The following is a 26,313-nucleotide window of genomic DNA, read 5'->3' as shown; positions in this document are numbered from 1 at the left end:
GCAGAGCGCTAGACGTCGAATTCTGAAATAGAGACATAGGGACATATTCTGTCTCTGATTTACTTGCATCTTGCAGTGCGAGAAAGGAGGTTTCATGAAAGACTACATCCCTGCTGTGAACAATATTTTTGTGAACTGAATCCCACAATCTGAAACCAAACTGCTCTTCTCCATACCCCACAAAGATACATTTCAGCGACTTTGGATCCAATTTCGTTCGCTTTTCTTTGGGTATATGCGAGAAGGCTTCACATCCAAACACATGAAGATGTGAATATGAAATCCTCTTCCCTTGCCATTCCTCTTCCAAAATACCAAAATCTAATTTAGATGATGGACTTAGGTTGATTAATTACACTGTTGTGTTACATGCTTCTGCCCAAAATTCTTTGCCTAAACCTGCATTAGACAACATACATCATGCCTTCTCAAGGATTGTTCTATTCATCCTCTTGGCTACACCGTTTTCTTGAGGAGTGAATGGAACAACCTTGATTCTTCTAATCCCATTATCAGCACAAAAATTATCAAATTCATGTGAACAAAATTCCCCACCATTATCTGTTTGTAAGCATTTAATCCTATGTCCAATCTAATTTTCAACTAATGCCTTGAAAATTTTAAATTTTGAAAACACTTATGATTTCCTAGAAAGCATATAAATCCATACTTTTCTTGTGCAATCATCAAGAAATGTTACAAAATAGTTAGCTCCTCCAATGGAGGTTACCTCGGTTGGTCCAAAAACATCCGAGTATACAAGCTCCAACGGTGTTGTCTTTGTGTCACGCCCACCTTTCAAAAAACTGACTCTCTTTTGTTTGCCACAGAGGCAATGTTCACAAAAGGCTAAGTCCACAAGCTTGAGGCTCGGTAGCTGATTTCTTGTATGCATAACATGGAGACCTTTCTTGCTAATGTGCCCAAGTCTTTAATGCCAAAGATCCGCTTTGCTGTCCTCAATCACCATTGCAGCTCCCACTTCACCATGAGTCTTAAAAATGTAAAGACTTCCCACTTTATTACCATTTGCAATCAGCATGGTACCATGTGTTACTTTCTATGTATCCGGAAGAAAATTAACATTTAGACCTTGACCAAAGAGCTGCCCAACAGATATCAAATTTCGCTTCAATTTTGGGACATGGCGAACATCTTTGAGTAGCCATGTTTTACCACCTTCTAATGGCAGCAATACATCCCCTTTGCCTATAATTTCACAAGCTTTGTTATCTTCTAAAAAAACATTGCCAAAGTGCTCTTCATGGTAGTTGATGAATGCTTCAAGACATGAGGTAGCATGATAGGAGGCACCGGAATCAAGCACCCATGAATCCGAAGTAGTGTCGGTTGTTGAAAGGATTAAGACGCTATCATCTTTATCATAAACGGTCTCTCTTGTGCTCTTTTGAAATTTTTGCAATCCTTTTTCACATGACCCGCTTTGCCACAAAACCAACATTCACCATTTCTGTTTCTAGACTTCGATCTCTTTGCTGATTTCGAACGTCCATGGTAATTATTTCTGCCTCTGTTATGACTTCTACCTCTATTATCGGTGCTGACCACCGTTAAAGCTTCACCGGATGAAGGTTCATCATTCTTTCTTCTCAAATCCTCGCTGAGAAGAGTAGCTGCTACACCATTAAAAACTAATTTATTTTTACCAGATACAGATGTGCTAACTGTTGTTACAACACCATCCCAGCTGCTTGGTAAAGAACATAATAACAAAACAGCCTTGCTTTCATCATCTTGTGTCATCCCCACCAAAGTCGCTTGACTAATCAATGTATTAAATTCATTGATGTGGTTTGCCATAGCACAACCTTACTTCATTTTCAGTTTGTACAAGTGCTTCATAATAAAAACTTTATTTGCACTCAAAGCCATTTTATACATGGCTGAGAGTCTATCCCATACTCCTTTTGTTGTTGCATCACCCGTGACATTGAAGAGAACATTATTGGATAGCGAGAGAAATATTGTCGCTCTCGCCTTCTTGTCCAATTTTACAAAATCTTCATCAGCCATCCCAACTGGTTTCTTTGCTATCCCTTCAAGCGCGATTGAAAGGTCTTGCTTTATCAGCAAAGACTCCATCTGCACTTTCCATAATCCGAAGCTTTGACCAAAGAACTTCTCTATCTTCGATTCTTCCATGATTCTGGAAATTCAAACACCAAAATCTAAACAGCGATCTAACCTCACTTTGATACCAATTGTTAGGATGAAGAAATCGAATTGAAAACAACAGATAAACACAATTAAATATACACAACACAAACAACAAGAACACACAGATTTATCATGGTTCGGCAATTGCCTACATCCACACTTGAAGCAGGGGAATCACTATATTATTCACCAATTTGGTTTACATCTACACATCTGCAATCAGCTCTGGCAATCAACTTTAGAAAATGAATTACAATCAGCTCTTAAAGAGCTTCCAGGAAGAATATGAATAGCCAAGAGTTTTGGCGGCAAACAAGGAAGGAGTCCGTTGGACTTCAACTTCCAACAATATTCCCCCACTTAATAACGGTCTCAATGGTGCTTATTAACACCACACCACTTCCATGCAAAGTGGGTGGTCCTCAAAATTATTTGGTGTTCCATTTACTTTTGGCACATAAGTAGGAGTAATCCATTAGCAATTGATCAAACATTTGTAACACGTGCACATTACCTAGATTTGTGAATAAGAATCAAAGACATAATTGTGGTGAGTCATATTCAGTATGCATAAAAGACGATTGTCATTATTTAAGAAGCCAATTTTTAAACACTTGATAGAGGATACTTTCATAGCTTCAGGTTGCATCTTTGTAAATCAAAGCTATTAGACAATTTGATCTATATACCCATTCCGATTAATCTTTCCATTTTCATTGAGAATTTTAAAACTACAAGAGTAAAAAAGAAAACTTTCATTCCAAAATTTATCCCAAAAATCAGAATAAAAACTCCACATGAATTAAAAAACAAATCAAGGCTTCCTTCCCCACATGTACCCATTAGAATAAAAATGTAAAAGTTTTATATATATTTAACCATAATTCTATTAATTATTCATTGGCAGTCTCTTCAAAATTATGTCTTCCTTATCAATAGGTCCTTTGATCTACTAGCGAAGTTGAATGGTTCTGAATGAGCTCATAAGGGATCAAGTCTTGTACAATGCAAGGTCTTGACATCATAACAGATGGGATCATAATCAATTGCTCCAAATGAATTTGGCGAAATGAATACCCCTCAATCTAAAAAAATTCAACCTAGAGAATTGCACTCCCTCATCAAATAGTTAAAAGTACTTTGTAGATGATCTTAGACCCTCCATGGAAATTGGAGGCAGCGAATCTCCACACAAAACAACATTTTGTACAGTTTATAAAATCTGTAAAACACAACAGATTTCCGCAAAATTTACACAAAAAATCAGATTAAAAAATACTGTGATTTACAGATCTGCCATTTTGTATAGAGATTAACTGCTGGCATGGAAAATATCCTGCAAAGAGCCTTAATAAAATTTCGATTGTATTTTGAGGTAAACTTTCCATACGCCCATCAAATATAATCCTTGCCTCCAGGTGACTGGGCCCCAAGCACTAGAGTCGCTTTGTTCCCAAGGAGGAGGTAGATAAAGTATCTCTGCTTTGCCGGGATCGTGCGGTGAACTGATTCAAAGTAAAAGTATTTGCTTTTAAACCGTCCGATGTTCGGAGCGACTTTAACAAGGTTGGCAAGGAGATTTATAGTCCCACGATGTGCAAGGTTCGAAGCGTCTTGTTTACAGCCTTAGCAGGCCGATCGCATTTTCAGAAGCCTCTCACGCTGAAATCCATTGTTTTTCTTGAATTTCACTGGACCATTTTTCTCTTGAATTTCACTGGACCATTTTTCTCAAATAGATGTTCTGAAAAAGAAGCTGAAATCCCCAAGTGGAGCTTCTCTGGATTCTCAAATTAAGTCATTGGCGACAGGTTGGCGATCGTCGATCGTCAAAGTTGAAAACAGGCGTTTTTTATGATCGAATCGTTCTTTTTCACGGCCACGCCGCATGTATTTTAAATTCCAGGTAAGCCGATTGCTCAATAAGTTTGCCTAATCTTTAACGACGTGTGTTTCAGTCTCGTATAAGCGTAGTTTTTAGATAGGAGAAACTGGAAAATATCTGCCATTGCATAAACGTGTGTTAAAATTTTGATTCTTCCACAATTTCACTTATTTTGATTTGCGCTTGTAATAAGATTTTTAAATCAGGCGTATTGTCCCGGCTAATGACGGAACTGTCTTTGCGTTTTGCAGGTGTGTAGGCTTAATTTAGACGCTCAGTGCAAGTTGTAAGCTTTAGGGTTGGGAATCTGCGCAGAGCGTCGGTGAAGGCGCGTGCCGCGTGTCTGCGGTGCAACATTTGTATAAATTTACCAAAAGTCGGTTGTCGTTTTTCAGAGACTCCATTTTTGGTACTTGTTCGTCTCCAAGGCGAGGAAATTCGACGCTGCGACGTCAAGTTTAAATAAATTTACTGTGATAGCTGACGGCGGAATTAGGTATGTGAAGTTGAATTTAGCAATATCATTGTTTCTGTGCGCCCAATCGTTTAAAATAGAGGGGAATTTAGCAATTTTATTGTTTCTGTGCGCCCAATCGTTTACAATAGAGGGGAATTTTTTCTAGAGTTGGGCCGATGTATTTTTCATGTCAAAATAGTTGAAATGGGAGCCGATTCTGACACTTTGTTGTTATTTTACATTTTCAGCTTGAGGATATTTTCAAATTATTGAGAGGAAAGGGGGATATAGAGAAATAAAAAGAAGAGGAGACATGGAAATCGCTGTTCTTTCTCCTCGCAATCAATTTGTTCTTCAATACGAGAATCAGAGTAGGAGGCAATACACTGTAAATAATCCTGAGGCGCGAAGAAGAGACGTCGAAGCAGCTAACGCGCCATTCAATGGACAGATGTTTAAGGACAAAATGTCACACAATCAACCTGCTCCGGTATCGTATCGAATTCTTCCTTCTCCTTCTAATACTCAGCAATTTCCTCCAGTAAATAACTTGCGGTTTATCAATGGTAGCGCTACGCATTATCCTTGTGGAAATAATTCTCAAGTTTGCTCTGTGAATGGGGTACATGCTTCCCCTGTGCCTGGCTTTCAGAACTGGCCGCCTTGGCCATTTTCTTCTCCTTCACCAGAATGTGAAATACCTAAAAACACCGTTGCTTTTCGCTTATCGCAACATCCTTTACTTCCGTATCATTCCTCCCCTTCCCCAGCTCCTACTTCTTCTGCTCTTCACCCACATATTTCTTGTTTCTCAGCAGGCAGTGATGCTATGCATGTGGGGCGAAGGTGGCATAGCATGCCTGAGGAGGGTGTGTTGTCTAATCAGAATGACATTATAAAGGGTGGGAAAGGAGCTCCTCTGTTCCGAAGCTGGAGTGCAAGCATTCCTTCGAGCCCCTCACCGGAAGAGCGGTATCGCCAGCCCTGTCCACCCATAGCTGCTTCGCCAAAGGTTGCTGAAATTGCACCGGATGATTATAAAAAGACGCGGCCATGGAAGGACAAAAGATCACCAAAACCTAATTTTGAATGGAAATTGGTTGACAGTGGGCCACAAAATGAAGTTAGGTTCGGACCGGAGAAGCAAACTCTGATAGCTCCACAGAAAGCCAACAACCAGAAGAGGATCACTGTTAAGAAAGCAACGGATTCCGCGAAAAATGGTGAGGGACGGAACAAAAACACCAGAGATGTTCCTTCATCAAAAGGTGAAGGCATTATTACCCTTCTTAAGCGACCCCCAAAGTCAGAAGTTCAAGTTGGTGTGAATAATCTTATTCAGGCCTTGGGAGAGTCGACAATCGCAGATACAAAGGACGTGCCTCATGTTCAGAAAAATGAAGGCGAGACAGACATGGATGTTGCTTCCAGTGGCCATCATCAAGCACTTTCTGGGAGCCCTAGTAAATCTCCTCGAGGTGGCATTTCAAACCTTCCACAGAAGGAAAGAAGCAATTTTGATGCTAGCATGGACCACTATGGGCGTCATAAGAAGGTATGTGATAACGAATTTAGAATGCACCGTGAGTGTGGCACAGATGAAAGAATTGTATTCAAACCAGATATTCAAGGCAATGGAGAAAACAAAGCAAAGAAGAATTTAGGTTCTATTACACCTGATTTTTATTCTAAAGATAGTAGTCAGAACTCACAAACTGGCCACAGCTTTTCCAAAGTGGCTCTAGAGAATTCTTTGGTTCCTGAAGGTGAACTGTTTATTGGAAGCATCGGGAGTTGCGGCACTGATGATATAGGGAAAGAGGTTTGTGCGGCTGCTCCAAATTTGTATGCGACAGAGAACTGGGCGGGGCCTGCTTACACCAATTCTCCTTCACCCCGTTCATTACCCGTACCTCGTTTCTCCATGCGAGAAATGAGATCTGCCTCTTTAGACTTACCTCCCAGTCCTGCAAACAATGAGTTGAATGAAGGCAGCCTACCGTCATCCCACTCAGCTCCACCTTCTCCTACCAGGGATGCCCAACAATGTAGTCTGCTTCTTCCTTCTCGACAAAATCTACAAGGGCGAGGGCTATCTTTGGATGCAGACTTTGCCACTAAGGATTTGAGGAGGATATTGAATCTGTCTTGATTTAAATGCCTGAAGAAATTGCATAATTATCTGGTAACTAAATGCAGGCCTTTTTTTGAGGTTCTGTAAGTGCAAAGATCATTTCATTATGTCAAAATAAAGGTAGCTACTTCTTGATGCAGATTAAGTATACATGTATGGATGAATGTTTCTTTTCAGATTTCAGTTTTATGGCAGCAAGGATACCAATTCAAGTCTGGAAAAATTCAATCAATACAGGAGACTAGAAGAATAATCTGTACACTACAGTAGTCGACAACTACCAATATGAGATGTAAGGTTGCTCCCTTGGCATTCTCTCTGATTTTTAATTTGCATGAAATGCCTGTGGGGTTTCTATCCTGCTTCTCCCGTACAATAATATTCTCCAAGAGAGAAAAAAAGAAATACTAGTAAAGATACATGAAAGGGGAAAGAGAAATTCATATTATGCTCTGATATTATGTACCAAGCTACAAGTTTATAGCTGCTGTCATTAGAGGGCTTGTTTTGCTGGTTTTGGAAAGATGGTCTGAATAAGCATAAAAGCTTTGGTATGAGCTTCATTTTCCTAGATCCTGAAGCTGAAGTTGTGCAAACAGATGTCCAATTGTAAAACAAGGGACTCTGTTATACCCGCTGAGTAGCTTTTCAGTCGGCTCCAAATAAAAGCTCTGTTGTATGCATAACACAAGAAGGTTTATATCATGACATGTGGACGATAAAATTCAAGCGAGATTCTTAATGTATTCTAGGAAGTGCAGACGTTAATTTCAGTAAAATTGGAGCAGCGTCCACAGCAGACTAAGTATAGTTTGTGTACATTAGATAAGTGTGGTTAGTGTAAATTAGATTTGCAATGAACATTTCAGCTCTTGCTGAACTCTTTTATAGGTCTTCTTCATATCCACCGTGCAAAATAAAGGCAAGTTTCTTTTGTAAGTCCATTGGCCATACATATATTTTGTAGGTATCTCTGGAACTTACTAAACCTCTGTCCCCCACAATGAATTAGACAGTTTGATTTTAAAGTTTATAAGACAATGTTGCTTCTTAATTGAAGGGTCATTTTCATCCTTTTCTGCAAGACATCATATCTGGGAACAAGGCATCATCTCTTTGTTGCTTAGTCATGTTAAATAAATGGAATGAGAGAGTGCTAGTCAGGAAAGCAAATCTGTACTAACATATAATCAATTCTTTCTTCATGTCATGTCAACATTCCCTTTTTTGTACGCCCAACTCATTATCTCACTTATTCAATGTCTAGATGTAAACCAGTTTATTCATTAGCTGAAATTCACTCTGGATTACCTTATGCAAGGGGCCCATGGATGGATTTTGATGCATTTTTAATGTTTCTGACGGTCAAATATTTTGTAATTTCTTTCCTCCTCCGTCTCCCTTAACTTGATATAACCTTCAATTTTATATGATATTCATATAAATGGAATGGAGCTTCATCATAGAATGTACAGTTTATGAGGATATCAGTTTTCAGTATGAAAAGGCTTGGAGGTTGACAACATGCACTAATTATTTGAGGAAGAAAAGATAAACCAGACAGCCAGCTTCCTTGTCAAAATTAATAGGAAGTCCGACATAGAAAAGAACATAAAGATAAATTAAAAATGTTGTTTAGTCTTCTGTATGTCATTAAAATCTTTCATTCATTCATCAAAAACATGTCATGTTAATATAAATTAACATGCCCCTACTTCTTTGCCTATTAGTGTACGAGAAGCTGTACAACTTATTTGCATTATGAAGGACAAAAGTGAAAAGGAAATGTCGAATCTCCCACTAAATAAATAGAGAGGCCACTGCTGAGGATAACTATGAGCAGTAATATAAGAAGTTTCTATCAGCATGTGGGAGCATGATAGCATGCAGAAACTTTGAATGTGCGAGGTAGAGGTGGACATTTTGAAGCAACAAAAGATTCCATGGGACCTACGTCAGATGGTGTGTCTTTAACGTCAGATGGTGTGTCTAGATGTGTAACTCAGGCGAATATATGATATCTAATTGGAACACATAATTGCACACGGCTTCTTAAATTGGAATGTTTTCAACCCACTTTTTAGTTTTCAATTTTAAGAGGATGTTTTTTTAATGTACCAATGGCTATCCAGTTTCTAGGATGTATCAAATATTTATTATAATTTATTTATAATGTATAAAAAAAATGATGTCTTGGTGCATTCTAAGGGTTGCATTTTAAGAGGATGTTTTTTTAATGTATCAATGGCTATCCAGATCTGCAACAACCCAACAAAGATACAAATTCCAGACTTGCGGCAGTCCAGCAAGGGCATGAAGTCCGCAAGCACACCAGTCTAATGAGAACTTTCACAAAGTAATTTTAGTCAACTGATACAGAAGGAAGAGCCCATAGACTCAGCATATAGAAAATGACTTTAAAATAGAGATGAATTTATTTTTTTATTATTTTAAAAATTATTTTGCTACATGACATGTATCTACAATTTTTAACCTTAAGCTGAATTTTTTAACATAATGTGAAAAGAAACCATATTGATTTAAGACTATTAGAAGATTACCACGTTTGGTTTAAGAGGGATGCTTTGTAGAGCATATTGCATAATATTCTCACTCAGCCAGAGAGCTTTGAACTGGCATACACTTTTTTTTTGGATGTAACTAAAAATATTAATCTGAGTGCTGATGGAATTATGACAGGCTGTTTCAAACAAAACTTGTAAATGGGGTCTCATTCAAACAAAAAAATTCCAAAGGTTAAATGATCATTACTAAAGAATCTTATTTTCTTGAGCTTTGCCATTTAATATGGTTGGTACTATTTGAACACTTGGACAACAATAAAAGAACCTCATTTGAAAAAGAGATTCTCTCGCCACATTAGATATTCCTTGGAAAGCAAAATTGTTAAGTGATTAACCACGTGTAAAATCCGTAGAAAGACAATGTGAGAAAATAATGCTTTTCACTAAACTTTAGTTTGTATTGCCATTATATTCCCTTCAAAATTTATGTAAGGAATATTTAAATTAAAATAAGCATTTATATTATGAATAGTATTTAAAGGTGGTATTGAATTTTTAGTAAGTTTAACTATTTATAAGTCTTATAGGTGTAAGTTTTGATAAAGATTAAAAAGTGAGTTTTTGGAGGGGTTCAAATTCATTCATAATAAAAAGAGAAACAAGTTATATGAGATATCTATAATTTTATAGTAAGTATATATTTTTAATTTTTTCAAGTCAAATTGCGTTGGTACAATATGATTATTAATTGTGCGTATTAACTATTTAATAACATTATTTTAGGTGTAATTTTTTGGTAAAGATAAAAAATTGGGTATTTTGAGAGGGTCAAACTCATTTACAATGAAAAAGCGAAACAAGCTTTATGAGATATTTATGATTTTATTAATAAGCATATATTTTTAATTTATTAGGTTAGAGGCATGTTATGTATGTATGTATGTATGATGTGATTATTAACTGTACTTCTTAACTATTTGATACTGCATAAAAAGTGTTGTTTCTAATAATGAGTAGATTTCAAATTATAGAAAGCAATATAGACAACTCCTAAAATTAAGTAAATATATGTTGAACAATAAGATTATAAGATGACATATATATTTTTATTTGTATGTTAATGTAAAAAGGTTATTTTTTATTCCTTACAACTTGTAGGCTACATATTGTTTCTATTCACATTTAAACTCTCAAAAGAAACAATGTGTATTGCCACATTATTCTGTAACCACTTATTCGTGCTCATACAAATCTCAAAAATTATAAATTTCAAGAGTCTTGAAATCATATAAAACATAAGTTATTATACACCTCTCTCATAATAAAAGATGCTTTATTTAACACGAATCCAAAACATTATGATCTTATGTCCCACCACCAAAATGTTTACACATTTGTAGTAATACTTTCTTCAAAATTTAACAATTATGGTTATGTTTCCTATTTCATTTTATGCATGACAAGACACATATAGTACACTATTATCATGTTTCCTAGGGGAGGTATACACCCATTATTCACCCAATAGATTACACAAATGTTACAAGTGACCATTATGCAATACTTGGTTATGAACACCATTCTAATATAATTTGAAGGGATTTCATTCCTACTTTTAAATAAACAAAATGTATATATTTCAATCAAACAAGTGATTGGCCCATTAATATGTCTATAATTATATCGATAACGTATTGATACATATTGTTGTCATTTTTTTTTTAAATAGATGAACATGACTAGAGGGGGTCACTCACATTCTATTGATAATCATATAATAACTATTTTACATAATTAAGTAAAACAATAGTCTTTGGGACTTGATTGTATATTCATTTGTTGATTAAAATAAAATAGTCACATTGTATTACTTTCTAGTTTGTTAATTACTATCACTTGAGTTAGCTAACTCCAAGGCTCATCTAGACTTCTTTTCTTTTCCCATCCCATTCTAGTTTTCCTCCTTTTCACCACATATAGTTGGCTTCCATTAAAGAAAGCAACTGGCACAAACAATGTCTCTTATCCACTCCACCATATGCTTCCCTATATCCTTTCCTTTAGATTTTGATGATTCATGAAACTTCTCTAGGTTGTTGTAATGAGTACCCCTAGTTTTTTTGTTTGAATTGTTTGTAATTTTGAGTGATAACAAGAAATGAATAATAAAGAATTTGTTTTGATTAAGTAAAAATAGGTTTTTGAAAGGAACCCGAACCTTAATACATATCAGGAGAAAGATAAAGCATTAAAGCGAAAGAAAACCATGCCTGATCACCCAAACAAAAAACAGTTCGCAACCACAACAAAAAGGGAACTCAAAACATAGAAAGCTGCACAAAGACAGCTAAAGGATAGAAAAAGGAAAGCACAAAGACAAAGACAGAGATAGAGACAGCTAAATATTTTTCATAATATCTTCTGCATGAACCGCCATTTGCTTCATGTTGTCCGCAGAGTTCTTCAATTCATCCAGCTCTCGTCCCTTGATATCACCCTTATTCTTGGTGTTGGCCCTAGTTCTCTTCGCATGACCCTTTTTCTCCATCTGGTCCTTGTCGCCCTCCTTGTCTTTAATTTTATCAAATTTGTTAATCAGAATATTCATATTATCCACAGAGGCCTTAAGAATATGAAAATTATGTTCGGCAATCCTGTTCACAGTTAATTCCATATTGTCGACTCTATTGACCAAGTTGTTCATGGTAGTTTCTATCCCGCTCGCCTCTCTATTCCCTTCCATTTCCTTAACCTTCTTTTCTGTTTCAATAATTTTACCAACCATGGCCTCAATAGCTTCAGCATTGTTGATAGCAACCACTAATTCTTTAACATTTTTAGAAAGAGGCTTCTCGCCTATCGTAGCATTTTTTATAACATTAATATCATTCTTCAGGTTGCTGATATCTTTCACAATTTTGCTGATAGTTTCACAAAATCTCTTAATACTATCATTATCCCCATGACAGTTGCTAGGATTTCCCATTTTATTCTCTTGGCCCTCATTCTGCAATCCTTGAGTACTCATGTCCTCACCACAATCCACATCCGGAATCTCATCCTCCTCCTTACCCTTCATATTGTCATTTTTTTCCTCCTCTGCATCCTCATCAGAAGCAATCAATATCTGTCTTTTTACCTTGTTAGTCCCCCTACGAGTATTCTTGTTCCTCTGGGTTTGTTTTCCCATTCCCTTTCCTTTCTTGCTTTTGATGAATTTCTCATCAAATGACTCATCCTTGGAGTTCGAGAGGTCAGAATCAACAACAATCCTCTTTCTTTTCCCCTTAGTCCTCCCCTTTTTGCTGAGATCCTCAGACTCACCTTCAGTTTCAGAGTCGAAGTTGAAACCACTATACTCACTTTTCGTGTGATCATCCCTGGTATTTTTACCTCTAATGGGTTTCTCAATGGATTTCCCTTTCAACAATTTGTAAACTAAAACCATAAGACCCTGATGAAGAGCATGGTCACCTTGAGGGTCTTTTTGCATTTCTTTAATGGTATGATCCATAGAACAAGCTAAATAATAGGGCAGGCTTACCTTTTCACCATGGCAGAAGTGGTTGAGCAACACGAAATGGTACCCGTAAGCCCTCATGAATCTTCCATCCAGAGTAATGTAGGTTATGGTAGCAAAAAACACAAACCTCCATGGCCTACATATACACTTGGGGGAGTGGTAGGAGTTATCCACCTTCACCAATTTCTTTTTTTCGCCATCCGTGATAGGAAATCTATCCGCTGCCTTATCATAAACACTTCGATCTCTATAGAACTTAATACCATCTTTCACCATCCCTGTAGCTTCTGCAATGATATCTTCATCCACCATCATCATCTGGGTTCCAACCAGAACCTTGCCATTCTTCCAATTCTTTATGAAATTCTTGGTAACTGTAGGGTCTTTGTCACAGAGCCTCTCCATGAAAACACTTAAGCCACCCTCTTGAAGAATCTCCCAAACCTCTTTGTTCTTCTTCCAATCCGAGCAAGAAGTTGGTTCAAACCTCTTTTTGTTCCCTCCCAGATTTCCCTCGAAATCACTGGAATTCCTAATCTCGGCTCTGATATTTCCTCTTTGGTTTCTATTATTATCTGAAAAATAACCCAGAATCTGTGCCCTGTTAATATGATATGACTATTAAATAAATAATCAACACCACCGCTATGATCATTCATCGAAAAAAGGGGGAAAGACATTAAGAATTATGATTAATGATGCCACGTTGCTTTATCTAGATACGGTCCAGTTCAAACAAGGATTTCACCTCACACGCAAGATTACTCTCACCATAAATGGTAATGATTTTCTCAGAACGACAGACCAAGTTGACAGCCCAGTCAGCACATGTGTTAGCTTCCCTATAAACATGTGTGAAAACACACATAACAAAGGTTTCACTAATTTCCTTCGTAGCTTTGATTGCATTGTTTATAGACCAAGAGGGCGGGAACACCTTATTCAAATAGTTTATAATATTCAAAGAGTCACCTTCACACCATACTCTGGTACAATTGGCTTCCTTAGCTAGAACCATCCCATGATAAGTAGCAATGGAATCAACAACATGATTAGTTTGACTGCCAATAGGAATACATTTAATGGTTTTGCATTTTCCCCATTCATCCCTTAAAACCACACCACACCCTGCATTGCCAGGGTTACCCTTTGAAGTGCCATCGAAGTTAATTTTCATCCATCCATGAGGAGGGATTTCCCATTTCACATCTTCTCTAGGATTAGCCTGAAAGATGTCACTTCCCTTTAATCTCCAATTCTTGAAACTGATATGATCATCCTGATCTTTGGGGTTGGCTATTCCACCCATGATGTTGATATTCTCCACCATATTTCGTTTGATTTTCTCAAAAATTATTTGAGCTTTAGATGCCTTATCTCTGAACACTCTTTCATTTCTCTCTTTCCATATTCCCCAGCAAATATGAGGTAAAGCCAATCTCCATAACAGAATTACAGACTTATTCCTTGAGGGGTGATGCCATGAATTAAAAACATCTTGGACAGATTCCAGAAAGACCCAACTGATATTGAAGTAATCTAGACATCTAGCCCAGATGTCAACAGAGAAGGGATAGTGGAAGAACAAGTGATTAATGGTTTCCTCATTCTGCATACAAAGAAGACAAACACTAGGCATACAGAATCCTCTAGTTTTGAGATTATCAATAGTCAAACTTTTATTTTGAAGGACAGTCCAGAAAAAAAAATTAATTTTGGGAATTAGGCCTTTCACCCAAGCCTTAGCCCTGTAAGGACTCTCCAGATTAGAAAATTGCTGATTATAGAGAGAGGCGACAAAAAATTTACCATTTGCAGTAAGTTTCCAGATTAGCTGGTCATCATCATCCACCACCACCATGGAATTCATAATTTTGTTCAGATTACCAAGGGAGGGATCAACTGGGGATAATTCCTTCCAATGTCCAACATTCCAGTAGTCATCCACCATAGTACCATATTTTTCCTTACACTGATCTTGAAACTTGCCCCAATCAGGACTATCACTCAATGGGGAATCAAACAACCAAGAGTCTTCCCAGAATTTAATGAGATTACCTTTCCCCACCTTCCATTTCACACCTTTAGCAATTAGATCTCTAGTTCTTGTAACATTTTTCCAGATGTTAGAACCAATTGGGATATCTTCAGCATTGAGGAAACTTTGAAGGGTTGGGAATTGTCTTTTATACTTATTGTCCCATATCAATTTCCATTCTCCCTCAGTGTTATAACCTCTCCATATCTGCTTAGCCATGAGAAACTCATTCATGTCTCTGATTCTTCTAAGGCCTAGTCCTCCCTTTCTTATAGGTTTACAAACCTTATCCCACACAATTAGATTATTTCTCTTCTTTTCCTCAACCCCTGTCCACAGAAAAGTTCTTTGAATTTTTTCAATAGCCTCTGCAAACTTGGCTAGGATTCTAAAAAGACTGATGGCATAATAAAGAATTTGTTGATAGGAATAGTTTGCAAACTTTGTTCATTTTTTTTCATACACATTTTCATATTACAATGCATTTAAGATTGATAATGTTAAAGAGCATGATAATAAATATCTTCTCAATAACTCTTAACTGATCACAATGCAAACTAACAAAAAATGGACAACATTCAAAGCTAGCAAATCTGTACTAGCAATCCCTTGAAGAGGACAACCAAACAAGTAGTATAAGATTAATTTTAGTTTAATCTTCGTACCAATTCAAAGGGCTCAATGAGGTTCTAAGGCCTTCCCAAACCATGCACAAGACTCCTTATGAACTCAAGTCTAAGAAACAATGTCCCTTAAGCATTTTTGTCCCTCCATTAACTAAAAATGAGACTTAAAATTTCTTCTCCAACAAGTTGGTGTACTCAGAATCAGAAGGGTGATTCCAAAAAAAGGTTCCAAGACACTATACTTTCCCCCAAACTATTAACTAAAGTTCATTTTGTCTTTCTAATGACCAAACACCTCATAATAAGATAATTTGTTGTCATTAATAAGTAGATTTTACCCTATAAAATCCCCAGGGCGTCATTCAACAATTGCATAACCCTGCCCTAAGGTGATTTTGTTGGACACCACCAAATTGTTGAGATGGGGGGGAGGGGTGAATAGAAGATACTAAAAAATTCGATTAGATTAAATCATTACTTACATTCTATCCAACCCATGCATGTAAATGAATAAAAAAAACAAGAGTAACCACACAAGAACACCAAGGTTTTTACATGGAAAACCCAAATTCAAAAAAACCACGGCGAGAATCAAGCTCACAATATATATAAACATATTACAGTCTTTAGGCCTAAGGCCAAGGAGCTCACTGCTTCAAAAAATGACTTGTAGGATATGGTGCACAACCTTAGAGCAAGATACAATGATTACTCGCGTTCACAGAAGATCACTTCTTTAGGACAAGATACAATTCTTCTAATACAATAATATCAACAAGAATGAACTATAGACAAGCATCTACCAAAATGCTAGTAATTGTTCACACTTTAGTATACATCCAAAATAGTCTTCATCTCTACTCTGCTACACATCCAAACCTTTGGTCTCTATTATAATGACTTCACACATCACATACATATCATTATTTATCAATGCAATGATTGTGTCCTTTAAATATCAATCATACTTCAATATCATCTATCAGGTCAGCTTAATAAGATGTAACATGTTCATACAAAACCACTAGCCCCAAAACAGTCTCCAAAGCAACTGTGGAAGGCAAATGAAGTGTGAAGGAACACACCATGTCAACAGACCTTGTCGATATTCCCAAAATAGCTCCCTTGTAACCACGGACTACTACATGGACTAAAAAAACGAGTCGACCCAAAAGATGAAGCAATTAGCATATGTCAATACAAAAAAATTCAAACTTTAATCCAGACCATTGGCAAGATTGCAAAAAACCAAGGAGGCAACAAAGAACATCAAGGAACCTCAATCAACCATTTGCAACACATCACTAATTGTAATCCAAGGAATGTAATGCATTCCTCCACACCACTGTACTACAACTATATCAACTGGACCTCTGACATAATTAATTCCAACTATAGACCACTTGAGCCCGTGAAAGATAAAATGAGAAAAGATATTACCTTTACCAACACCACACTACCACTATATAATTATCTATCACAGCTCCGGAAGGCCTTCCATACCATCTTGTTGTCATTGGATTATCCAGAACTCAAATCAATCATGTCTTCAATAGTACACCACTTGCACATCTAAAATATGAATAAAATGGCCTTACAACTAGCATAATTCAACTACATAATCATCTGATACCCATCTTTCACAAAAAGGCCAAATAAACATATTGTTCACTAGAACAGACACACATCTCTAGGACACAACTCCAAATCATGAAGATTTCCAACATGACTCTGGAAACATCACAAAACCATATGTTATGCAATTTAGAAAACCTTTAGGTGAGTTCCTTATATCCGCACATCCTCAGTTTCAATCAACAGTCATTGCACTATATCAAACTACACGAGTTATATACCTAAACCAACAAGATGACATCACTGGACTGCAAGACTTATCACCATAGTTCTAGAACCATCTCCAAACAAAATACAATGTATGAAAATTGAATGAGCACATGATTACAGTTCACCTTTCACCAGTCTGTGGTACCACACTTTATTATATCACATCTAGACTGACTAGTTCACATCTAGATCAACAAGTTTGATGTCAATGACAACATAAAATTATATTTGCAACATATTTCATCAAAAAAAATTGGAATCACACCAAAATCCTTAAATGGCCTGTTAAAATTGGTTGCCTTGCTGAGGGGAGTGCAATACAACAATACCCAAAAGCAAATGATCGATATCCAACAAATTATGAACCAAAACATATGTAAACCTATGCCTAGGAGTGCACAACCAAGTCTAGAAAATCCACCCAAAAATTGCAAATCCTCCACAATAATAAAATTTTATCAATCATATTGAAGACCCTAGAGGCTAAATCAAAATACCATATAAATCTTCATCCTTGCAAAACTTGAATCACCAACTCAAGAAAATCAAATGTATACCTTGAAAGAAGACCAAGAACCAACTAGGAGCGGCATCTTACCACTAGAATCAGACAGATTGTAGAAGATTTTTTAATTCAACAATTCAAGGAAGAACTCCAAAGCTCATTTTGACATCATCTATGTATTGTGTGCAAACTTAAAATGCAAAAATTAGTGCCTAAACACTAAATATATAGAACTTGAAGGGAAAATGAGGGAATTTCAAATATTTCAATATTTCAATCCCTCAAAAGGTCCCCAAATAACCTTTTAAAAACAACTTTTGTCCCCTCTAGCCTAGGTGTCCAACTTGAGAACACAACTTTATGAAATATTTAACATTAAAAATTAAAAGTCACTTTTAAAACACTTAAGTGAAAATATTAAAATAGTTTTCATCACCTTATAGAAAAATCACTTAAGCATAGAAAATAAACCCAATTCATACTAAAGAAGAACTAAAGTTAAAGCGGATGTCAAATGCCCAAAATAACACTTATAAAAATAACAAACACTAAAAATGGCACTACTGTTAGAAATCACTAAAACTAAAAACCCAAGATCTTCATAGAAACATGAGTACCCTGGCCAATGTCAAATATCCTATAATAACTCAAGAATATGCTAAAAAAAGAGAAGTTTGTTAGGGGCAAGAAGGGGACATTATAGTCCCCCCTCCCCAAAATTGCTTGTACTCAAGCAATTGCAAGTTTGGATTTTGTAAGATCTACTCACTCTTCCAAGTAGCATACTCCACTTGTAGGTTTTTCTACTTCACCAAGTACTCCCTAATAGTCCTCTTCCCTAGAGTAAACTCCCTGAAATCAATCACTACCTCTAGAATCAACACCAAGTTGCCTTCCTCATCGAAAGGAGGCACTTTGAAGAGTGCATCACATTATGTTCAAGTATTTTTTTAGGAATGATACATAAAAAATATTATGAACCTTGCTACTCTCAAGTAGGTCAATCTCATATGCCACATCTCCAATCCTCTTGGAGATCTGAAATGGGCCATATAAATGTGGCTTCAACATCTCTCACCCACTATTTTGAGAGTAAATTGTCTAGAGGGTTGCAAACACGATTAAACCATATATCGTACCTCAAATGCACGCTCAACACAATCCTGGTTTGCATACAACTTCTATTGATTCTAAGCATGTTGGATGTTATCCCTTAAAGATCTTATAATGTCATAACTCTTCTATAATAGATCTCCGGCCTTAGACACTCAACTATCTCCAAAAAATAAAAATAAATGAAGCTACAAGCATCATACCCATATAATTCCATGAAGGGAGACATCCTAATAGTCATGTGGTAGGTGGAGTTATAGCAATGCTCCCTTAAATGTAGCCACTTTACTCACACCTTCTACTACCCTGAAACATAGTTGTGCATGTATCCAAAGTTCCACAGGTTTATTGAAAATCTTAGTATGTCCATCTATTTGTAGGTAGTAACTGATGCTAGGAGTAAATTTTTTCCCACATAATTTAAACTAATCCTACTAAAACAAAATCATAAACTAAGCCTAAATACTTCCTTGAAAAATAAATATGCCACTAGTACCACTGTAAACACTGTTGAAATAACATTAAAGTGAGAAAAATTCATTAATCTATCCACTACCACATAAATACAATCCTTTCCTTGCACCTTAGGAAATCTTGTAATAAATTTCATTGAGATGCTTTTCCATTTTTTTAGTGGGAATAGTTAGGATCTGCAACAAACCAACTGGATAAGTATGTTCATTTTTGTTTTGTTGGTATATTGGGCATTCACGAAAATTCTTAAGAATCTCAGTTTTTAACCCCTTCCATGAGAATCTCTCACAAATATTCTCGTAAGTCTTATAAAATTTAGAGCAGTTAGCCTTGAAACATCATGAACTTTTTTTGAAACCTTCAGCTTAAGCTTAGATTCATGAACCGACAAGAGTCTAATATTATAAAACACAAATGCACCCCTTATCTTATACTTGTCATTATGTAATGAACCATCTAGAATACTATTGGTAAGGATGTTCCTAAAATATTCAGCGAGGATTTTCTCTTTCCAATTTATTGTTCTCTATTAATAAGCACAATTTTTGCCTTCTTGATAAAGTATCAACCACTAGATTTCTTTTCCCTTTGACATATTTAGTGTCAAAATCACAAGCCTATATCTTACTAACCCATTTCTACTATTTGTCATTAAGATATTTCTAATTAAGGAATTATTTACGGTTCTTATGATCAATCTTAACAATGAATATAGTCCAACAAGAGATTATGCATAATGACTAACATCTTATCATAAATAGAATAATTCCTCTCTCCACCTCTTAAATTCCTAGTTTCATAAGCAATCGAGTTCTTGTTTTGCATAAGGAGAACCCCAATACCATCCCCTAAAGCATCACATTTAAGATCAAATGACATAAATCTAGCATAGCCAAATAAGGAATGTTCTCATCAATTATTTGAAGCTATCAAAAGATCTATGTGCTGATTTGGACCAAGTAAGCCCCCCTTTTTAGTCAAATATATGAGTGGGGTAGCCAACTCTAAAAACCCTTTGACAAACCTCCTATAGAAGCTAGATAACCCAAACAAACCCTTCAAATATGTAATATTTGTGGGTAGAGGCAAATCAAGGATCACTTTGATTTTTTAGGATCTACATAAACCCCTTAAAGTTAATTATATGACCAAGATACAACAAATCAATCATCTTGTACTCACATTTTGACTCCTTTGCAAACAATTATTCAACCTCAAGAATACCTAAATCCTCATCAAGATTTATCAATTTCTCTTCCCAAGACCTAGTAAAGATTAATATGTCATCAAAGAATATCAATACAAACTTATGTAGCTTCTTGTTGAAGACACAATTCATGCAAGACTAAAAAGTAGTAGGTTCATTGGTCAACCTGAAGGACATGACGAGAAACTCAAAGTGGCCAAAGTGAAATTTAAAGGTTGTTCTCTTTGTATCCTCCTATCTAACCCCAATTTAATGATATCTTGATTTCAAGTCTATCTTAGAGAAATAGACTACTCCATTTAGCTCATCAATGAGATCATCTAATCGTGGATGGGGTACCTGTTCTTAATTATTTCTTGTCCAGGTCCCTATAATATATGCACATGTACATGGTTACATCCTTCTTCTTCACGAAAACAACCAAAGAAGCAAAATTACTCTTACTATGTATAATGTGCCCCATCTCAAATAAATCCTTTATAGCCTTATCAATCTCATCCTTATGTCTCTAATGGAGTAGTAATAACAAGGTTTCCCCCTCCTCCAACTCTATTACATGCTCATGCCTCTATCAAAAGGCCTACCTGGATGTATGCTACTAAATACCTTGCTTCATTTAGATATAAAAGCGTAAATCTGTGGGTGATATAATTCATTCTCTTCTTTTGTAAAAATAGGCATGATTATACACTTTGTTGCCCACTCTACCTAATAACGTTTAAAAAGCCTCTCCATGTCCTTAAAAGAGATAACTTGTGACCCTCCATTATACATCCCCCTTAGAACATCATTCTTCCCCTTTGATTTAAACTTTAGCTCCATGGTTTGAAAATTAAGTGTGATCTTCCCCAAAGAACGCAACCACTAAATGCCCAATACGACATTTATGTCTCCAATGCTAACCATATAGAAGTCATCCTTGACTTCATAGTTTCCCAAATGAAGGATAGACTATGAGATCATCGTAGTGTGTGTGATGGTGAATCAATTTGCAGCCATCACCCTTGAACCAACCACATCCTTTGTCTTAAGCCTCCTATGTGCTACAACTCCATCAAGGAATTTATGAGTAGTGCCAGTATCGAGTCATGCCACCACACATATGCCTAGTACTTCACAAACTCAAAATGACTTGTTTTTATAGAAATTATATAGTTAATCAAGTTTTCTCTCTCTCTCTCTCTCTCTCTCTCTCCTATTTTATCTTTGACTCCTCTAAGTAATTTTATTCCTATTTTTCTTCATAATCAAATTGCTGGTCTTATTTATCAAAGGTTGATTCATCAACTAAATAGTATTTAGTCTTTTTTTCTTTCCCTTTCACAACACAGTTATGACCTAGGGCCTAAGGCTCTTTTCAAGTGAAGCATAAACTATTCTTTAGTAATTCATTTAGCGTCTCATTATATAATATTTGAGTCATTTTATTAGGCTAATTAAAATCCTTATGAAAATATTTTTTGTGCCTTTTTCTTGGGAAGGTCTTTGACTTAAATTTTGACTTAGGAGCAGCTAATTCCATACTTGTAGCTTTTCACATGGCTTCTTGTAATTTTGGTGGTTTAAAGACCTTGAATCATACCCTAATAGACTCCATTAGTCCTTCATTAAAAATAACTACTAATCTCTTAATTGTGATCTTGAAAATCATCATTAATAGCCTTTGAAAGTCTACTTTATAAGTCTCATGTAAACCATACAGCTTCAACTGCACCAGCTCTCTAAAATGCAATTCAAGATCCTTCTTATCGGACCTCTTGATAATTTTGTCATTTAAATCATCATATGTGGTGATTGATCTATGATCTAAGGTGATTAGACCATGGTACCACAACTCATGTGCAATGCCATCCAAGAGTAAAGTGTCAAACTTAATTGCCTCATCCTCATCCATTGGCCTAAGATCCAAGTAATTATCCATCTTTTGAACCCAATCTATAGCTAGATACTTGTCACTCCCATCAAAGTGAGCTAGGGTAACCTTTTGTGAAGCATATTGCAAGTCTCTTTGCACTATTGGTGCGTTTTGAATACCTCAACAAACTCTTCTCTGATGCTCGTATATACGCTATCACTCCCTCCACCTCATCTGATCTCCCAGTTGTATAACCCAAGCTAATTGATTGGTACCAACAAGGATCACTTTCCCTTGACTCCTGCACTAATGATAATGCACTCTTGGCACTTCTAGAGATGCAAAACCTTGAAGATCACACTACATTTTATTGGATACAACTCAATGAGAGTGCATACTTTGGTAGTCAAGTCAAATCTCTTAGTCGAAAAAATGAAAAGTCCCCTAGTGAAAACCTCAATGAGGCACTATCAGATAATGAAAAAGTAAAAACCAATGATGTATCCCCTAGTGAAAACTTGGATCAAGTGCTAGAGGATGAGGGAATTGACTTGTCTATCATAGTTCCCTTGCAACAAGAGAAATCATCCATCTTAATTGAAGAAAGTGACGAAGTCAACCTTGGAGCAAGTGAGAATCTAAAGAACACCTTCATTGCCAAATCTGTCAATGACCAAGAAAATAACAATATCATAGCATTCCTCAAAGATACAATAGTCAACTTTGCATGGACATACACGAATATGTCCAGTTTAGATCCTAACCTTGTGGTGCACCATCTTGTAGTACATCCTAATGCCAAACTAGTAAAGAAAAAATTAATGAAAATGCATCCCCAAACCACTCTCTTGGTTAAAGAAGAGGTACAAAAAATGTTAGATGTTGGATTCATTTGCCCTAATGATTGTCTACATTGGGTCTCCAACATTGTACTAGTTGGCAAGATGTTTGGGGCATCCATATTTGCACAAATTTTTGAGACCTTAATAAGCATACCCTAATGATGATATCCCATTGGCTAATATTGACATGATAGTGGACCATATATATGGGCACAAAATGCTCTCCTTAATGGATGGCTTCTCGAGATATAATCAAAACAAAATTGCCACAAAAGATCAACACAAGACAATCTTCACTATTCCTTGGGAAACATTTTTCTATCGAGTAATGCCTTTTGGACCTAAGAATGCCAATGCTACATATAAGAGATTTATCAATCTTCCATGACTTTCTTCACAACATCATGGATGATTATGTAGATGACCTCTTGGACAAATAAAAAACCTATGAAGGACATATTGTCGTGCTCACACAAATATTTGCACATCTTGGTAAAAATAAAGTGTTGTAGAGGAGGGGATTTGCTACCCTCAAGATGATGAGATCTCAAGGAACAAATCAACATTTGCTACCTCACTTTACTGGCGCATAGATGAGCCAGGGGGATCAACAATAGAATAGAAAGAAAACTATGCTAATATACAAATTACTAAAAAAAAAGTCATTTAAATGATAAAGGCTATTCTAACTTTAATGGACCAATATCAACAAAATATAGATTTTATCGTCAATTTAGTAGAGTTTTAGAATTAGGACACCAACATGCTAAGAGGACATTTGCGTGTCAAGTTTTCGTTTGTACTAACAAAGAACAAAAAGTTACCAAAAACTACTTTGAATCAGCTCCACACTTCTTGAATCTGTTCACAACCTACGCACACTCAGATAAGAGAAAAATGTTGAGGCTGTATGGGGGCTTGCTTTAGTCAAAACCCCATTTTGGTGTTTCCACCTCCATAGACATCCAGATAGATAGATTTGAATTAAAAAAGATAAATTGATAGAGCTATAGAAACAAACCCCACTTAATGGAGGAAAAACGGTCTATTAAAAGAGATAAATAGATAATATGATAGAAACAAACCTTACTTAATGAAGGAAAACCCCTATCACTAAAGATATATTAATAAATGAACTAAATACACCTAGATAATAGATATATTTAAATATTTGATATCAAGATACAATAGATAAGAAATAAGAAGAAGCGTTACAAAATCAAGACCCCTCTCTTGAGATTATAACAAGGTTGTATTGTAATGCCCTGCCAAGAAACCCCGAATAGATGAGATTTTTAATCTTCACAAACAGATTTCTTCAAAATCCAAAACAATTTCTTTAAAACAAAGAAGCCAATAAAATACACCAGAGGCCTACCTGGTTCAACAATCCTGGCAAGATTGAAGGAGAGCCCAACCTACAAGCTCCAAAAATCTCTTCTCCTCCAAAATCCCCAAATTTTCATTCTCCAAAAATATTTTTCCTAAAATGCTCTCCAAAAATAATCCCCCAAAAATATTTCCAAACCTAGGGTTAAATAGAAGAATCCCCTAACCTAATCCATTATTTTAGAATTTAAACAACTTTTGAATAAAAAAAAAAAAAGAAAGAAAAAAAAAGAAAAGAAAAAGAAAAATCATTCTTTTCAACTATTCAAATAATCTAAACTTGCTTTTCTAATTAAAAATCGAAATGCTTTTCTCCCTCATTTAATTTTAATTTTCTCAATATTAACAAAGCTAATATTTGTATTTCACAATATTAATGAGGGTAAAATATTTTTAATTAAATTAAATTCTCAAAATCAATCTTTCACACTATAGCAAATATATATATGAATACAACTTACTTTTCTAATCATAATTGATTTTCTTAAATAATTAAAATTAACCTTTCTATTCCAAAAAGCAAACGAGATTAAATTATTTCTATTTTGAATAAATTTAAATCTTCCCTTTCAAAATGCATAAACTGAATAACTTTATTATTTAAAATTAACCATTAAATTAAACTTGCTACAAACATGAATACAACAATTTTTTAATTAATGATTAGTTATATGAAAGAAACCTATTTACTTTAGTTTCTTAATTACTAATGCATAAATGAACACATTAAATCAAAATAACTACTTAGGATTAAATACTCAGTTTAACCACACGCCAAGAATGCAACCCAAGAAAGCCAACCAAATACCCAACCCACAAACCCAAATGAAAAGGGAACTGACGGACCACAGGTGACGCTCACTTGAGTATGACTAGGGTAAACTGAGGGTTTTATGACCACCTAACCCAAATTCTAAGGACGAAAGAGGTATACTCAACCCCGTGAATCTAGGTGAAGATGAACCTCGCACCTAGGCGATACTGTACCTACAATCTCCTACAACCAAGAGTCACACAAGCATACATATATATATATTTAATGAAGGTGTTAGCTTGAGATTAATAACAAGAATCAAGAGGACAATTAAACTTACATAAGAATCGTTGCGAAAACACATTAATAGGTACGCACAATAATCATAATATCTGACTACAACATTACCTCATGGTAATTCAACCATTCAAGAATGCCACATAAAAAGTCAATCAAGGTCAAACCGATTTTACAAAGCTGACTAGGGTAGGGCACTACATTCTCCCCCCCTAGGCTCCAACTTACTCTCGGAAGTCGTAAGGCTAAGCAGAAATCATGCAACACATAGTAGCCCTGAAACTCAATTAACAATTATTAATTTGCACATATGAATCCTTCCATAAATGAATGAAACATTATTGCTAAAACCTTTATGAATGTCATTATCCATTGGCAAGATACATCTAAAACCATACACTTCTTAAAATATTCTAGGAATTATCCACAATCATAGTAGATAAACAAGAATTTTCTTCCTTTCATTACACCAAATTAAAGCATTAAAAGATATAGACAACAATTACCATACTCATCTACCAATATGACAAGAAAACATGCCATCATGATCAATTTCCTTTACCAATCCATCTTTTTCATAAAACTTTATCAAATATCAAATTCTACAACCAAGTTACCTTGCATGAAATAAGAGCAACATAAATAACTCAATTGTTTACACTTTCC

The 26,313-nt window shown here is 35.7% G+C and overlaps 1 protein-coding gene across 2 annotated transcripts; it reads left to right on the top strand.

Moving 5' to 3' along the window:
* Positions 1 to 3,756: 3,756 nt before the first annotated feature.
* Positions 3,757 to 7,731, top strand: LOC131065244 (uncharacterized). 2 transcript variants are annotated; one of them, XM_057999708.2, is made up of 4 exons: positions 3,757 to 4,084; positions 4,315 to 4,559; positions 4,769 to 6,705; positions 6,832 to 7,731. In XM_057999708.2, exon 3 carries the CDS (start codon positions 4,834 to 4,836, stop codon positions 6,670 to 6,672), a length of 1,839 nt encoding a protein of 612 aa, XP_057855691.1. In that variant the 5' UTR covers positions 3,757 to 4,084; positions 4,315 to 4,559; positions 4,769 to 4,833; the 3' UTR covers positions 6,673 to 6,705; positions 6,832 to 7,731. The 2 variants fall into 2 exon arrangements, with proteins under 2 accessions (XP_057855691.1, XP_057855690.1); XM_057999707.1 differs by having other exon boundaries at positions 3,758 to 4,084; positions 4,769 to 7,731.
* Positions 7,732 to 26,313: the final 18,582 nt, after the last annotated feature.

The sequence above is a fragment of the Cryptomeria japonica genome, chromosome 2, assembly GCF_030272615.1.
Source record: "Cryptomeria japonica chromosome 2, Sugi_1.0, whole genome shotgun sequence".
Taxonomy (NCBI): Eukaryota; Viridiplantae; Streptophyta; class Pinopsida; order Cupressales; family Cupressaceae; genus Cryptomeria; species Cryptomeria japonica.
This window is presented reverse-complemented; position numbering and strand designations above follow the sequence as displayed.